Here is a 15590-nt window from a genome sequence, read left to right as displayed (position 1 = left end):
GGGAAGGAGCCGGCAGAGCGACACCGCTCCGGTTTACGCAGCAGCCTTGGCCCCTAAAGCATCGCTGGGGTCAAGTCTCTATAGAAACCCTGCCAAAACACGGGCACACAGCCTGTTCCCCGGCCCAGGAACCGTGCTGTCGAGCCCTCTGTGCCTGGGAAAAGGCTGCGTGCCGCTGGGATCGCTGCCGGGAGAGGGAAAAACAGCGGTTCCCGCGCCCGCTGCTCTGCCAGCTGTCGGAGCCCGGGGGATGCCACCGTGGCCAAATGCTCCCCGCGGGCGTGATGCACGGGCAGAGCCAGCATTCCTGGTTCGCGGTGCCCGCTGCTTCCCAGCCGTACCCAGGCGAGGGAGCAAGGCCGGGGGCTGTGGCCGGCACCCACCCACCCCTCTCCTGCAGGGTGATGGAGCAGCTCCAGGGCTGAGGATGCTACAAGGATGCGAGGCATCGCAGTGGGCACCAGGTCCCTGCTTTCCCCAGCAAAGGGGGCCGGCGGGGTACCTGCGTCCCCGGGGGGCACAGCCAGCCAGCAGCCCAACGGGCTCGTGCAAGAACCTGCCCGAGGGGACGAGCCGGAGCAGCGGTTCCCAGAGCCGGTGTTTGCCTTGGCAGCCTCCGTGCCTTGCTTTCCAGACGCCGGGCTCCTGGTGGGAATAGCTGGGTGTCTCAAAGCAGGTCTGGAAGCAGAGCTGGTGTCTGGCCGGGGACATGGCAGCTCCCAGGGGTTGGGAGAGGGGGTGGCCCTCGTCCCCACGCTGCATTCCTGCCCCGCTGCCGCCGGGCTGGGCGTCCCTACCGGCAGCCCCGCTGGCGCTGCACCGGCTCAGCAAGCCCAGGCTGTGGGGAGCAGCGTCCCCGGCTGCATTACATCCCTCCGTTACTTTTCCTCCTTGCAAAGCTGGGGAGGATCCCATCCCATCCCATCTCAACCCATCCCATCCCATCCGCAGGGCCAGCACAGCCTCCCACAAGCCCACGCTGCTCCCAGCCCAGGGAGCGGCCATGGCTTGTGCTGCACCGAGAGCAGCGCTGGCCCAGGTAGCTCTGGCTCAGCTGGGGTTGAGCTGCTCTGTCTTGCCCCAGGAGGAGCCAGCTGGGGCAGGACCATAGCGGCACGGTCCCCATACCGTCCCAGGACCGGAGGGATGCTGTGCAGCGCGCACAGCTTCCCCCGCTCCGCCCACAGCTGAGTCGCACAATGCATCTCTCAAAACCTTTATTTTCAGCAAATAACAAAAATCAGCCCTGCAGCGGCCCCGAAAGCCTGGAGGGAGCAGGGTGCTGGCACCCCAGGGCTCGCCGCCCCGGCGGGTCCCCTGCACCAGCCCCCTCCCCGGCCTTCTGGGCAGCAGCGGTGGTGGGCGTGCGTGAGGGGGGTGGGTGAGACTGGGGGGCACGTGTCACTCTCCAAAGTGAGGGGCACATTTACATCTGCTTATAAATAAACAACAACAACGAGAAACCTCTGGCTCTGGGAAGCAGGCGGGTGTCAGGCCACCGAGCCGCCAGCCCAATGCGCTCTGCCCTGCGAATGCGGGGAGCAGCCCACTCCCCCAGGGCTGCAGCCGCCGGGTGCCCCCCCGGCAGGGGCTCTGCCGCCGCGAGGGGCCAGGCTGGTGGGGCCACCAGCCCAGAGCGGCCGGCAGAGCAGGGCAGGCACCCGCCCGGGTGCGCGTACAGGGATACCCGGGGGGCGCGAGGATGGGGACGCGGGGAGGTGCCAGACCCTGCAACCCCAACGCTGGCTGGGGTCGGCTGCGGGCATCGCAGAGAGCGAGAGCCAGGGCATGGAGCCCACGATGGGCCAGGAGAAGGGCAGGGCCACCAGCCAGGCCAGAGCCCTCAGGGGACCCGCACATCCCCAGTGGTGTGCTGAGGAACAGGGCTGGGTGCTCCGGCCACCAGACCCTGTCCCCAAGCACCACGGGACGCCTGCCCGGCTCCATCACCCCCCGTGTGTTGGGCAGCGGGGACCACCCTCGCGGTGGGACTCCTGCCACCGCCTTCCCCCCGCTCTCGAGTGCCACCAGCCGCCCCCCACACCCGGTGACATCCCTGCCCCACTGCCTCCCGCAGCTGGGGGGGCGAGCAGCAGGGCTGGGGAGGGCAGAGCGCATTGGGAGCGACCAGAGACACCTTCTACCTTTGCCTTTAAACACCGAAGCTTATATTAGAGACTACGATATATGACCCGGGGGGCAAGGGTGTCCTGCCCGGAGTAGAGACAGCAGAGAGAGCGCAGCTCTGTGGCCAGCCTGGCGAGGGTCTGCTCTGGCTCTGGCTGCGAGCAGGAGGTTAGTACGGGGGCACAGAGCGGGCGGGTGGGCGGGCAGCGGGATGCCGTCTAGGGCTGGTTCTTCGCCTCGGGGTCTTTGTCATAAATGTAGCTTCCCACAGCTCCGGTGTTGACGCCTGCACGGGGAGAGATGCAGGAGGGTGAGGACTTTGGCAGGAAGGTGGTCTGCTCCAGGGAGATGTCCCCGCTGGGTGGTGGCACGAGCACGGAGAACAGCAGCCCGGGCAGGGCGCGTGCCCCCGGCCCTGTGTGCCCCCAGGCACTCACCCTTTGGCCCGAAGAGGATCCCGTAGCAGGGCTTGTGGCAGTACGGCTGTCCATCGTGCTGGGCAGGGCAGAGAGACAAGCATGTCACCCAGGGTGCGGGGGGAAAGGCCGGGCCCCAGGACACGTCCCGCCGGCTGGGCACCTCTCCTGCTCTGCTCACCCCCTGCAGGCACCCGCACCCCAGCACCCCCAGTGCTCCCCAGGGCTGTGGGAGCCCTGCCAGCGCTGCCCCGCTCTCTTCTGCCCAACCGGTGTGGCACGGCACGGCTCGGCTCGGCCAGGGGATGCCCTGCTGGCATCCCCCACGGGCACTGCCCAGGGCTGTGGGGCCTGGGACATCCTCACCTCGGCGTGGCCCCCCGGGGTCAGCGTCTTGCTGCAGCGCTCGCAGCGTAGGCAGGGACGGTGCCAGTCCTTCCCCAGCGAAGTCACCTTCTCAGCTGGACCAGGGACAAGGAGGGAGGGTCATGCTGGCCCCCCTGCACACATGCCGAGGCAGAGGAAGCCCTGTGGGGACATTGCCTCTGCACGCAAAATCCCGTACCCAGCAGCCCAGTGCACCTCCCGCGTCTCTCCCACCCCTCTGCTGCCTCGCAGGCGACAGAGGTTGGCCAAGGACAGGTACTAAGCCCATGCCACCCACCTGGCAGGTGACAGCAAGGGACACGATGCAGATGAAGCCCTGCACCCAGGAGACCCTCCAAGAGGACCCACCCCTGCAGGCTGCTCAGGCGCATCCCTCCGTGCCCCCCAACCCCATCTCTGAGCCAAACCCCCCTCCCAGCCCCTCTGTGTGTCCCAGGGGTCCTGCACGGAGACCAAGTGCCACCCCGGGGCACGCACCCACTGCCTGCTCACCACCTTACCAAAGTAGACTCTCTTGCCGCAGCGCGGGCACATGTTGGGCTCCCCGGTGAAGGTGGTGACGCTGGAGGCTGGAAAGAGAGATGGAACGGGCATGGGAAACGGGGGGACGTCTCAGCCAGCACACACGGCTGCGGGGGACCCCAGGCACATACCCTGCACCCCACACCATCACCGAACGCAGCGGCTCCAGACCGGCTGAGCACCAGGGCGGAGGGCCAGGCTGCCCATCCTGCCCTACCCCTCACCTTTGCTGGGTCCCTTGGGAGCTGTGGCGTTCACCTTCCTCTCCTCCACCTTCACCGGGTGCTCGATGGGCCCCGGAGCGGTCTGACCCTCGATCTGCGGCTTCTCATAGATGTAGGACCCGGCGCCGCCGATGTTCACCCCTGCAGTGGGGCAGAGAGAGCCTGCGGTGGCCTGGCAGCGTTCAGGGTCTCCATGCTCCCCCCAGCCCCCGCCTCACCTCCCCCAGCCCCACTGAGCCACGGGACCACCATGGACACGGCTGTGCCTCAGCCCCAGCTTGCCTTCCCCTGACCCAGGCTTGCTCCAGCCACATCTGGGATAGGAGAGCGACTCCACCTTCTGTTTGAATGGGAATTTATTTTTTGAATATAAAAAAACCCAAAAAACAGCTGTCAGGACGGATCCCTCCCTCCAGCAGCTCTCCTCTCCCTCTGCACCAGGGGACGGCAGGGTTGGGAATGAAAAGTGCTGGCTTGATGCTCAGCCCATGCTAGCCTGGGGTGCTTTCGGGGCCACAGTGGGGATGGGGGGACCTGGCCCCTCCTGCAGCCCTGGGCACAGCCACCCAGGCATGGGGGAGCACGGACGTACCTTTGGGGCCAAACAGCGTGGCGTAGCAGGGCTTGTGGCAGAAGGGCTTCCCATCGTGCTGGGGAGAGAGAGGAGCGTTAGGATGCCAAGGGGTGACCACGGTTCCCTCGGGATCGCTGTCATCCCCACTGGTGTTCAGAGACCACCACGGCCATGCCCACACCCCAAAATGCACCCAGCCTGCAGGTCTGCCCGCAACAGCCTAACCCGACCCGAGCGCGCAAGGATTTCGCCTGCATCAAACGCTCCGGCTGTTGGGCGCGTGCCGCGCCGCGCCGCGGGGCTGGAGCACCCGAGCCCTGCGGCAGTTCAGCCGAGAGGCATCCCCAAGCCGCAGCCCGGCAGCGTGCCACCGGGACCCGGCAAGGCGTGCCACCGGGAGCCGGCACGGCGTCACTTTGCCCGCTAAGCATCCTGCGCGGCGTCAGGCCGTTATTAGACACACAGAGCACCGTGGCTTCCGCCCAGCTGCGCCTCCCCCTCGCCCTGGCCCGAGATCAGAGCCGCCGCGCGGGCGCTGGCCCCGGCCCAGCCGCTATCGGCCGCGCTATCGGCGGGGGCGATTATCACAGGAAGGCACGAAGCGGGCGATAAGCCCCGGAGCTCCCCGTGGCCGTTTCTCACTGGCCAGCAGAAACCAAGTCCAAGAGAAAAACAAGAGCCTTTGAGGCTGGGGCAGGCGGCCGGTGGGACTGCCACACATGGTCTGGTGTGGAAAACCCACTGGGACACCATCCTCAGGCATGAACCCACCCGGATGCCACTGGCCACGGTGGCATCGTGCTCCAGTGCAAGCACCAGGGCACTGAAAGCACCGGTGCTGAGCCAGCATCGCCACGGCAACCTGCGCATCCCTGATTTTCGGTGGTTTTAATCGCACTCCGGCACAGGTCCACTGGTCACAGCAGCATTTGAAGCCATGGGATGCAGGGCATCCACACGGCATCGGGCGGCTGCCCCAGCCCGATTCCTGGGAATCCCAGTCCCTGGGGTGCTGGGGAGCCCACCAGACCCCCCCTGCATGGCAGCACAGCTCCCACACCCCGTCCGCCCCAGCGGCTCTTACCTCGGCGTGCCCACCCGGGGTCAGGGTCTTGTTGCAGCGCTCACACTTCAGGCAGAACTTGTGCCAGTCCTTGCCCAGGGATGACACCTTCTCGGCTGCAGGGAACGCGAGAGAGGGGTGAGCGACTGCCCAGCACCTGCTAAAGCCCCTGGGGAAGCCAGCCTCCGGGCACCCCGGGGTGCTGCGCTCGAGGGGGGCTGCTCATTGGCACACTGTGCAAATCGGCCACGCTGCTGGGACCGCTCTGCTGCAGCCCGCAGGGTCCCCAGGGCCGTTCAGGCCACGGGCACGGGCCCCCCCAGCGCCGGCTCTGCCCTTGCACTGACGCCTTTTCCCACACATCAGCGCAGCAGCAGTGGCGTTTTCCTTTCTACGCCCTGCGCCTATTTTTACCCACCACGTTACCCGGACTGACCCTGCTCCCATTCAAATATTTGGTGTTACCATGCCCACCCCACCCGCTCATCATGCCTCCCCCACGCACACCCAGCCTCTCAGGCTCCCCGGGGAGCCCCGGCCGCGGTTCCAAGCCCTGGACCGGCGCTGCGCCCGGTGCTGCTCCCAGGACATCCGCCTCCTCCAGCCGGGAGGATGGGACGGCAGACAGCCTCCGTTGTCACCAAGGATGGACGTTTAGTCCTGGAAAACACCCGTTTCTTGGGCATGCGGTTGCTCTCCCCTCACTCCCAGCCTGGGAGCGTGTGCGACGTGCAGACGGGTATGTGAGCACCATCCCTGCATCGCCCCGCAGTGCCACGAACCTGCAGAGCAACTCGCCGCCGGCGACAAAAACAGTTTCAAAGCATCAGTGGGCAAATTCAGGGAAGGAAAATGCTTTGAGACCTATCACACGAATGCACGTCCTCCGGCTGGTGCTGAGCTGTACGGCTCCAGGAGCTCCCTGGGATGTAGCACAGGCTGTCAGTCCTCGTCCTGCATCCCCAGCCTCGTGCCATCCCCCCTCCCTCCCAGCTCCTGGGGGGCCGGGTGCTGCCCCGTGCCCCCCACCAATTCCCGTTCGCCCTCCCTCTCCCCCGCACATGTGTGGAGACAGCTGGAAAACAGCGTGATCCCGTTAAAGCCACCGTAAAACTAAATCAGAAGAGCCAAATAAAATATTTAACAAGCAAATAAAAGCGCAACCGGAGCCCGGCCCTGGTCTACAAGATGACCTCCTCCGCAGCGGCGAGCTTCCCAGCCCTTTTTCCCCCGAGGACCTCAGCAAATGTCACCTGTTTGCATCAGGTCGAGATGGGGGTCAAGAGCTCCCCGAGGGCAGGTCCTGGCTTCCAGAGCCACCCTCCTCCCAAGGCAAACAGCTGCGTCCGGGGCACGCCGCAGCGCCAAGATAAGCCGGAACAACTGCCATGACCACCCAAAAAATCAGCCCTGGTGCAAAGCGGGGTGGCTGAGGAGGGCTGCATGCGGGGGCAGAGCCGGAGCCATGGCATCGGGGTGCAGGGGAGAGCCCCGAGAGCACGGCCAAGCACGGCCTTGGGGGACCAGCATCAGCTGGAGGCAGCTGGGAACTGACCTCCCGGTGATGCCACGCGTGAGCTCAGGCTGTTGGACCAAACCCCGGGCGGGAGCAGGGTGAAGGGGTGCCCCGCTGCAGCCGGGGGTCTGTGCCTGCCCGCACAAAGCGGCCAGGGAAAACCCCTGCTGGCCCCCGAGCCCGGGGGCGTGGGAGGGCTCGTGCTTCCCCAGCCCCTCGCAGCAGGCAGCACGCGGGAAAGGGACCAGGGCCGGACCCTGCCCTCCCCTTCCTCTGCAGCCCTCGGCCACCCCTGGGGCAGAGGACCAGCCCCAGGGCACACAGCCCCCAGCCCCCCCAGCGCTCCCAAAAGTGAGGGGGACGCAGAGGTTCCCGCTCCCCGCTGCCTGCATCCCCCCAGCCCCCCCCAGCAGGAACGGCTGCCTCCCCAGGGCGACCAGGAGGGAAATGGAGCGTGATGGGCCGAAAGCCGAGCCAGGGACTCGGGGCCAAAGAGCCGCTCGGTTTTGTCACAGCAGACGCACAGCCAGGCCAGGCCGCGCTTCGGCTGCGCCACCCCCGGCTCCCCCCACCGCCCCGGCCCCGGGTACAAAGCGAGGAGGAAACTCCCAGCGGATGTTTTCCGGAGGCCATTGCAATTACAGCTGGCCACAGCCCACACCAGCTCCTTCCTGCCCCCGCGCGACGAGGTGCCCCCCTCATCGTCCCCCGCTCCGTAATATCTCAGGCAGCTGTAAATCCCCGCGGCTCCCTGGTGAGCGCACCCCCCGCCAAGGCACCCCCGGGCCACGCAGAGCAAGAGGGACCCCGCCGGCACCCGCAGCCCCGGCAGGGGACGGGGACGGGGCAGGAGGGAGGAGGTGGCCTGGGGCACCGTCCTGCTCGCGGGACGCGGGGACAGCCCGGGAACCGTGGGGGCTGCCCCTCGCCCGTGGGTGGACATTCCGCGCAGAGGTCGGTCAGGCATCCTCTGGCTGCGAACACGGGCTGCCGGGGGCCGCGGCAGGGGCCGGCGCAGCCGGGACGGCTTTCCAGGCGGCATTGTTCGCGCCGAGCAGAGGAAGCGGCTGGGAGCCACTCCAGCCCATTCCCCGGGCAGCGGCGTCCCGCCCGTGGCCGCGCTGCCCCATAAATCACTGCGGGGGGAAAGCACCAGCGCCCGAATTTCCTGTCACCCGGCCACATCTCCACCATTGCATCAGCTCCGGAGGAGCAGTCTCTGGCCACGTCCTCCCGCCGCGGCAGAGACCTCCAGGCAGCTGCTGGGGGGACCCCCCGCTCTGCACCCCCCAGCTCCAGGGCGGCACCCCACCACCCACACCACCGCAAGAGTGGCCTGGGGCGAAGCAGCGCCCGGGCTCCGTCCAGCGCTGCGCAGGGAGCGCGGGATGGCACGGGGCTCCGGCGCAGGCTTCGCTCAGCCAGACTCACCCGGCACCGGCACCCAGCCTCCGCCACCAAGCACCGTGCCCTGCCACGCCGAGGCACGCCGGGAAGGGACGGGCCAGCACCCGCGTCCCCTCAGCATCACGCCGAGCGCACGCACGTCCTGGCCCGCTTGCCGGATACCCCGCACCTACACACCCAGCCCGTGGCAAGATGCCCCCCTCAAGCCTGCCAAATTTAAAGCAGCCGTACCCGGGGAGGGCAGAGTTAAGGGTACTGCAGGAATTTGGCCTCTGCCGGATGTGCGTGACTCGGGGTTTGCCTGCCCTGGGTTACCCGCCTCGCCGTGGGTGGGCACCGGGTGCCCTCGATAATAAGCCTCTCCCCCCGGGGAAATGCCCCCCGGAGCAGAGATGGAGGCACCCATGGCCGGCCGCAGGCCGTAGCCGTGGGGTGGATTTGTGCTGCGGGGGTGCAGCCCACGCCCACGAGGGACACCACCACACCGGGGGAAATCGGAGGCCAGGAGTAGGAAGGCGTCCAAGGAGGCTGCCGAGGCAGCCGGCTCCCCGCCGCCCTGCCGCAGCCCCACCCTGGAGACAGCGCGGCTCATCCCTTAATTACCTGCCGTGCCCGGGCGAGGCAGCTGGCGCGGGCCAGAGGCGGGTGCATCTTTTCGGGACGGGAAGGGAGCATCCCCCCTCCCAGCCTCAGCGCCGGGGGCCACGCCGAGCTGGCTCAGGGCCCTCGCACAGGTATTTCCACAGCCGGACGTCAGCGCCGCTTCCAGCCGGGGGCTTATTCGGCAGAAGCAACCGTAGCTGCAGCCGTGCCTCTGCAAAGGGCTGGGCTGTGCCCCATCCCTCCCACTGCAGCCCTGGGAGGACGCGGGGAAGGGCTGACAAAGCCCAGCCTGGCGATAAAGATGCCGAATCCCCCCAGGGACCCGGTGACGGGTATCCCTGGAGGAGAGGGATGCTGTCAGACCGACCGCAGATGCGCCTCAAAGCGGTCGCAGACACAAAGGAATGAATAAGGGCGATGAGCGCAGGGAAAGGAGCCTGGTAAATGCCTGGAAAGGAAACCGGGAGCAGCCGGCAGCCTCGTCCCCTCCCCAGCACCTCACAGCGTGGCCGGGAGATGGAGAAGGCAGAGGAATGGCTTCAGGATTTCCTGCCATACCGTGCCGGGCCGTGCCGCCAGCCGAGGTGCCTCGCCAGTGCCCTGGGAAGGGCCCGCGCTGCCCTCCCACGTCCCCCACCCCGTCCCCCCCTGCCCTCCTCGGCACGGCCAGGCAGCTCCTCTCCCCGCCACACAGCTGGTGCTGACGGTTGCCCCACGCTGTGATTTTGTGGCCAAGACGTATATATTTAGCTCCCCCGCAGCAAGGCGAGGCGAGCCCTCCGGCCCCGAGCCGCTCGCTTGCTGGGCTCCCTCCAACTGCGCAACAAAGCCAGCTCCGTACGGCCTCGCCGGGAGCGCAGCGGGGGGTGGAAGGAGGAATACCCCAGGCGGGGGGTCCCGCTTCCCAGGGCCTCGCTTCCAGCCGAGCGGAGCGGCGAGGTCTTCCCCCGGACCCGAGCCCCCACGCAGCCGAGCCGCTCGGGCGCAAGCCAGGGTCGTTTGATTCCCAGCCGCAGCCCTAACGCACGCATGGCTCCCGTCCACGCCGCCGCTCCCCGCCTCTCTGCCGACAGAACCTGACCTACTGCAGGCATTTTCCTGGCCGTGAGCCTTCAACCTCCCGCTCTGGTTCACGGGGCCAGGGCAGCCTCCAGCAAGTCCCTCTCCATTTTCCACAGGGCTGCTGTACTTCATCAAGCAGTGTCCGCATGGGATACGTCCCTCCGCCTCGGAGCCCAGGCAGCTCACCCGTGGCTGTGCCGGGAGAGGATCAGCGGCATTTCTTGCCAGGCGTTGGCTTCTGCCAGGGCTGAGCCCAAGAAACCAGCCGCTTTCTGGCTGCGGCGCAGACCCACGCGCGAGGCGCTGCTGGCAGGACCCCCGGCCAGCGGCAGCAATCCCCAGGCAGCCAGCAGCCCCCCTCTCGCCCCGCCGCACGGCGAGGGGCAGAGCGGCCGGCAGAGAGCTGGGGCACGGGCAGGCACACGAGCAAAACCCCTCCCCGGGCAACTGCTGGTCCGGAGCACGGTGCTCCTCCTGCACGCTGAGAAACCATCTCTGGCGGGCAGCGCCAGGAGGATGGGACTATCTCCTGGCCTGTGTCAGCGAGAGCGGGACTCAGAGACGTGCTGGAGCAGCCAAGCCTGTCTAAGTGCCCCTCCAGCCCCATGGCTCCTCGCCTCCCCACCCTGCTGGCTCCCTGCGGCTGTGGGGCACAGCCAGCTCCAACCAGGCGCTGGCCCAGGGCTGTGGGCGACTCAGTGCGAACAGAGACGGCAGCGGGAGAGGATGCTCGGGGCCTCCCTGGGGGCCACAGACCGGCGCTCCCCACCGGCAAGTGCACGGCAGGCTGGTGGGAGAGCTCTCCCCACCCACGTGCCAGGACCCGTCCCCCACCGTCACCTTCAGGGCCTCCCAGCCCGCTGGCAGGAGCGACGGGCACCAGCACCCCACCACAGCCCGGGCACACGCTCCGGGCTCCCTGTCTGATTGCAACATGGCAGTGACAGATTTTCCATTACCTCTCGCTTGGGCGTTCCTGCTCCGCCTTTCCTTGCCTTTCCTTGCCAGTCCCATCACCTCACCTCTCCCCATCGCTCTGCTCCTGCCAGGGACGGGGAGGGAGGACAGGAACACCGGGAGCTCTGCCCGAGACCTGCCTGGGACCTGAGACGGGGGTGCAGCGCTCCACAAACCAGGCACCGAACCGAGTCAGTTGGGACCAGCCTGCAGAGAGCTGCCTGCCAGCCCCAAGCCTCTGGCACCCACGGCCCCGGGAGCAGGCTGGCGGTGCAGGGAGAGCAGGGCACCCAGGCCAGCCAGCACACGCCCCGGGCACAACCCCGGCGCGCACATCCACGCAGATCCCCGCGTCCCACGGCAGCTGAGCCCCAGCTCCCTGCGCAGGATGGAGCTGCCCGCGAACACGCGCACGAGGCGCTGGCACCGCACCGTGCAGGAGCCCCAGCGGCTCCAGCAAAGCCACAGTGCGCAAGAGCAACGGGGGCCGAGACCTCACACCGTCCCCGCCCGCCCTCCCACGGATAATTTTCTATAGCTCATGCTATTTTCCTGAGGGAAAAGCTAATGCTAATCAGCCCGTCCTTCAGCTTCCCACAGAGGCGTCAACCCCCGGCAGGGCCCTGCGCGGGGAGCAGAAAACTGGCGCATCCTTAGTTACCGTTCCACAAGGTCCACGCACGCTGCAAGAGCAGCCGCCCCGAGACGTCGGAGCGGGCAGTTACCCAAGGAGCCCGGCTGGCCTTCGCGCTGGCAAGGCAGGGGCCGTGCCGACGCTGACATGCCAACGGCTACGCCGGCCGCGCTTGAAGAGCTGCTTCCTTTGTTAGGGATGGCTGTAATCGAAATAAAGCCCCCCTGCCTCTCCTGCCCGGCCGCTGGCGGGCCACCGTCTCCCAACAGCCAGTGCCCGGAGCCAAGGACAGCGGTTACTTATTAATTGCAGAGCGGCTTCTGCAGCTTGGATTTCTGCAGGGCTGACCTGCCGGCACAGCGCTCTGCCGGGAGAGCACCCCACACCTCGCTGCACCCCACACCTCGCTGCACCCCACGCCTCGCTGCCGCCCTCTCCTCTGGCACGCTCGGGACATCAGCGTGACAGCGGGGCCACCCATCTGCCGGGGACCCCTCCAAGCACACTAGGCTTGGACCCTCCCTGCTTCCCAGCTGGATGTGTCCATGACCTTAGTCCCGCTCTGGCACCCCACCAGCAAACCGTCCCCAGAGAGCAGCTTTGCTGCTCTGGCTGCAGACGCAGCCAGGACAAGCCCCAGGGCTACCGGGTGACTCCCATGTGCTTTTAGGACGCCCCTTCCCGAACAAACAGCGCAGCAGCCTCCCGCCAGCCCTCGGCATGAGCAGAGAGCTCCGCAAAAGCCACCCACCAGCAGACCCCGCTGCACGTGTGCTTGTCGCATCCCTGGGGCTTTTGCCTGCCTCGCGCTTGGGATGGGAAAACAGGAAACCCCCCGCCGCCGCGGTCCCCCGCAGTTCCCTGGGAAGAGAGGACGGGAGGCGGAAAGGCCTGGCCAGGGCTCCCGGCGACCCTGCAAAACTCATTTAAGGCTAGCGATGCAAAAGGGAGCTGGGGAAATGTGCGGCTGTTTGGCTTCAGGCAACTCTGGTCCCTCGGGCGCTTCCTGCCAGTAGAGATAACCCAGCCCCAGCCCCAGCCCCAGCCCGCAGCCACCTGCCCGCGCGGGATGGGAACCGGCCCCGGCAGCTGCCGGCAGCGCTGCTCCTCCAGTTAAACATTCACTTCATCCCTCCAACCTCCCCAAATCAGGAAAGAGGAAAGTTAGCCCCAGCCGCTCCTGGAAACAATGTCCCAGACCTCAGCCTGCTTTAAAAAAAAAAAAAAAAAAAGAAAAAAAAGCCAGAAAACTATTTTTGTATTTCCCTGTGCTTTTTAAAGGAAAAAAGCTCATTCTGTAGCTCAGGAAACGCCCACATCCTCCTGACTGCACAGGGAGGAACCCGCTGGATTTTTCCAGGGAGCATGAAGCAACAGGCGTGCTGGAAATGAGTTTTCCATCGGTACCCACGATTGCTGGCGTTGGTCAGCCGCTCGGGCACTGCGCGGGGCCGGGAACGGGACACGGTGGCATTTCTCACACATGACCCACGGCTGCAATCCCAGGCATTCGAGAAGTTAGAGTTGCCAGCGTTCATTCACCAGAGGCGAGGAGCGCTCCCGAACAAGCGGGGCTTTATGAATCACCTCCCCGTTAAGCTTCGGGCCAGCCGAGGAATTCACAAGCGCTACCAGAACCCGGGCGCAGCGCTCCCATCGCCTTCCCACCGAACTACGCGGTCCCTCGGGAGGAAACCCCAGGACTCGCGTCCCGGAAAGATGGCTCAGAGGCTGCATCCAGTTTCTATGCATTAAATAAACGGACCCGGGTTTATTCTGCTGGAGCCTGGGCGGTTCCTCAAGGAAAAGCTCAAGGTGTCAGCAAGGACATGCTCCAGCCTATCTCAGCTCCAAGCACAGAGAAGTTTTTGGCTCGCTCCCGTTTCAACTCACCCTCCGGCCTCTCTTAGGGGCAGCGGGGGCCGCGCGGTCCCTGTGGGGAGATGTGTGATGGGGGCTGCCGCTCCCCCGCTGCCGGGCACCTGCCTCCTCCCTGCCTGCAGGGCGGCTGGGGGTGTGGGGTACGGCACTGCTCCCCCCAGACCACATCCCCGAGAGACCCACAAGTCACCCAGCACATGGGGAGAGAGGAGCGACTCTGACCCCGGGCCAGTGCCCAGCTGGCTGGACGGACGCGCTATTTTCTGCTTAAAAAGGAAAAGATTCACACAAGGAAAGACATCCAAGGGGCCGAGCCCTTCCCACCCCCACGCAAATAGGTTTATTTAAAGGAGGAAGACAGCAAATTCCTATTTCTCTGTGTTTACTTGGAGATGGCCGGAAAGGAATGAAAGCACCAATGCCTCTAACGCTCAGGCACCATCAGGGCCCTTTGGTATTTATCCACCAAACAAACATGCTGAGGCAGCAGGGGCTGGAGTGCTCGGTCCGTCCCCAGAGCCACCCTGAGCCTGCAGTGCAGCCCCGAGGATGCCCACCGCGAGGATGCCCACCGCGGGGCCAGGGGGTCAGGTTGCCCCCCGGGAGGCTGCCGGCTGGGCACCGCCACGCGTGGGTGAAGCGGGCTGAGGCAGGCTCCTCGGGGAGCAGCCCTCGCTCCCACCTCCGCCCCCGGCATTTTCTGCAACCTGGGTGGCGGTGCTCACCCCGGGATGCCCGATGGGAGACACCCCAGCCCCGGTTCCCAGGGATCCTGACCAGCCACAACCCCAAGCAGGGCCCTTGGAGACCTGCAGGGACTCGCTGCTGCCCAAAGCCAGCCCGGGCACGCCGAGATGGACCTTCGAGCCCAGGCGCTGCCTTTGAAAAAGTCCCGTCAAAACCCCAAACCCTTCATTAGCTCACCCACCCGGGAGCGGCCCGCAGAGGGCTGGGTGAGAGGCGGGATGGGGAGGGCTGCAGGGCACCCCTGGAGCACCCCTGGTGCAGGGCATGGGAGCAAACTGGCTGGGAGGAGGTTTTGTTTGCACCTGCCACCGCCTGCTCCCCCGCACCAAGGGACCCCCCGGCTGCTGGGAGCCCCCTGCCCGGCACCCCGTGGCAGACGGGCTGGGTTCCCCTGTGACCCAAACCAGTGGGTGCACGGGGACATGAGCCCCCCCAGCACCAAAGCAGGCTGCGGGCACACACCCCGACCAAGGGCTCCTCACCTCCCCAGCCCAGGGGGCAGAGGAGGGTGCCCGGGACCCCCCTGCCCACGCCCCAGGGCCGGCCGGCAGCATCCCCCGGCACAGCCCGAGGATGGGGTCCCGGGGGGGTGGGCAGAGCAGGGGGGCCGCGGCCGCTGCCGGGGGCCCGGGGAGAAGCAGCTGGTGCCGGGCGGGTCTCCGGGCGCCCCCCCCCCCCGGTCCGGGGGCCCGGGGATGCGCCGAGCTTGAGGAGGGAGGAGCGGGGGACACACCCCGGCGCCGGGGGGGAGAAGAGGACCCGGGGATGCACCGGGGTTTGGGGAAGGGAGAGGCAGGGATAGGGGACCGGGGACAGAGCGGGGGGACCGGGGATGCGCCCCGGCGCGGGGAGGGGGATGCGGGGCCGGGCCCTGGGGATGCGCTCACCGAAGTACACGGTCTTGTCGCACTTGGGGCACTTGGATGCCATGGCGGGAGAGAGGAGAGGACCGGAGCCGTGCCGAGCCGTGCCGTGCCGAGCCGTGCGCCCCGCTCCGCCCGGCCCCCGCCCACCGGCTCCGCCGCCGCCCGGGGGGGGCCGGGGCGGGGCTGCCCGCGGAGCGTCTGCCCGGCTCGGCACGGCACGGCTCGGCACGGCCCCTCGCGCGGCAGGTGCACGGTCCCTTCCGCGGGAGCCCCCGCCCGGGGCAAACCCGCCCAGCCCCGTTCCCCACCCCCGAAAGCCCAAGGGGTGCGAGTGCTCGCGGGTCCCCTTTCCTGGGCAAAAAATTTAAAAAGCTGCCACGAAGCAAGGCCAGTGGTGGGTTTTTACCACCTCGCCTGCCCCTGGGTGAGCCCGGCACCCTGCCTCCCGGCCGGCTGGCACCCACCCACCGCGCCCAGCCCCACAGCCCGTGCGAGAAATGGAGCAAGCACAGGAGCCATCTTGCCCCCTCCTTTAGGGCCAGCTGAGTGTAGCCCTCTCTTTTAGGGACAGGGTGCGTTCAAACTCTCGGAGCACACGCGCGGC

The 15590-nt window shown here is 67.1% G+C and overlaps 1 protein-coding gene across 2 annotated transcripts; it reads right to left on the bottom strand.

Annotated features, from left to right (window-relative positions):
* Positions 1–2345: 2345 nt before the first annotated feature.
* On the bottom strand, positions 2346–15050 carry CRIP2 (cysteine rich protein 2; the record flags this gene model as incomplete). Of its 2 annotated transcripts, XM_082003196.1 has the most annotated exons (8): positions 2346–2413; positions 2565–2622; positions 2910–3004; positions 3431–3499; positions 3677–3817; positions 4269–4326; positions 5335–5429; positions 15008–15050. In XM_082003196.1, the coding sequence occupies 8 exons, from the start codon at positions 15048–15050 to the stop codon at positions 2346–2348; spliced, it is 627 nt and encodes a 208-aa protein (XP_081859322.1). The 2 variants fall into 2 exon arrangements, with proteins under 2 accessions (XP_081859322.1, XP_081859323.1); XM_082003197.1 differs by lacking the exons at positions 3431–3499; positions 3677–3817; positions 4269–4326; positions 5335–5429.
* Between the last annotated feature and the right edge of the window lie 540 nt (positions 15051–15590).

The sequence above is a fragment of the Phaethon aethereus genome (assembly GCF_964289735.1).
Source record: "Phaethon aethereus genome assembly, chromosome: 8".
NCBI classification, from domain to species: Eukaryota; Metazoa; Chordata; class Aves; order Phaethontiformes; family Phaethontidae; genus Phaethon; species Phaethon aethereus.
The sequence above is the reverse complement of the archived record's forward strand: the minus strand, read 5'-3'. Positions and strand labels throughout refer to the sequence as shown.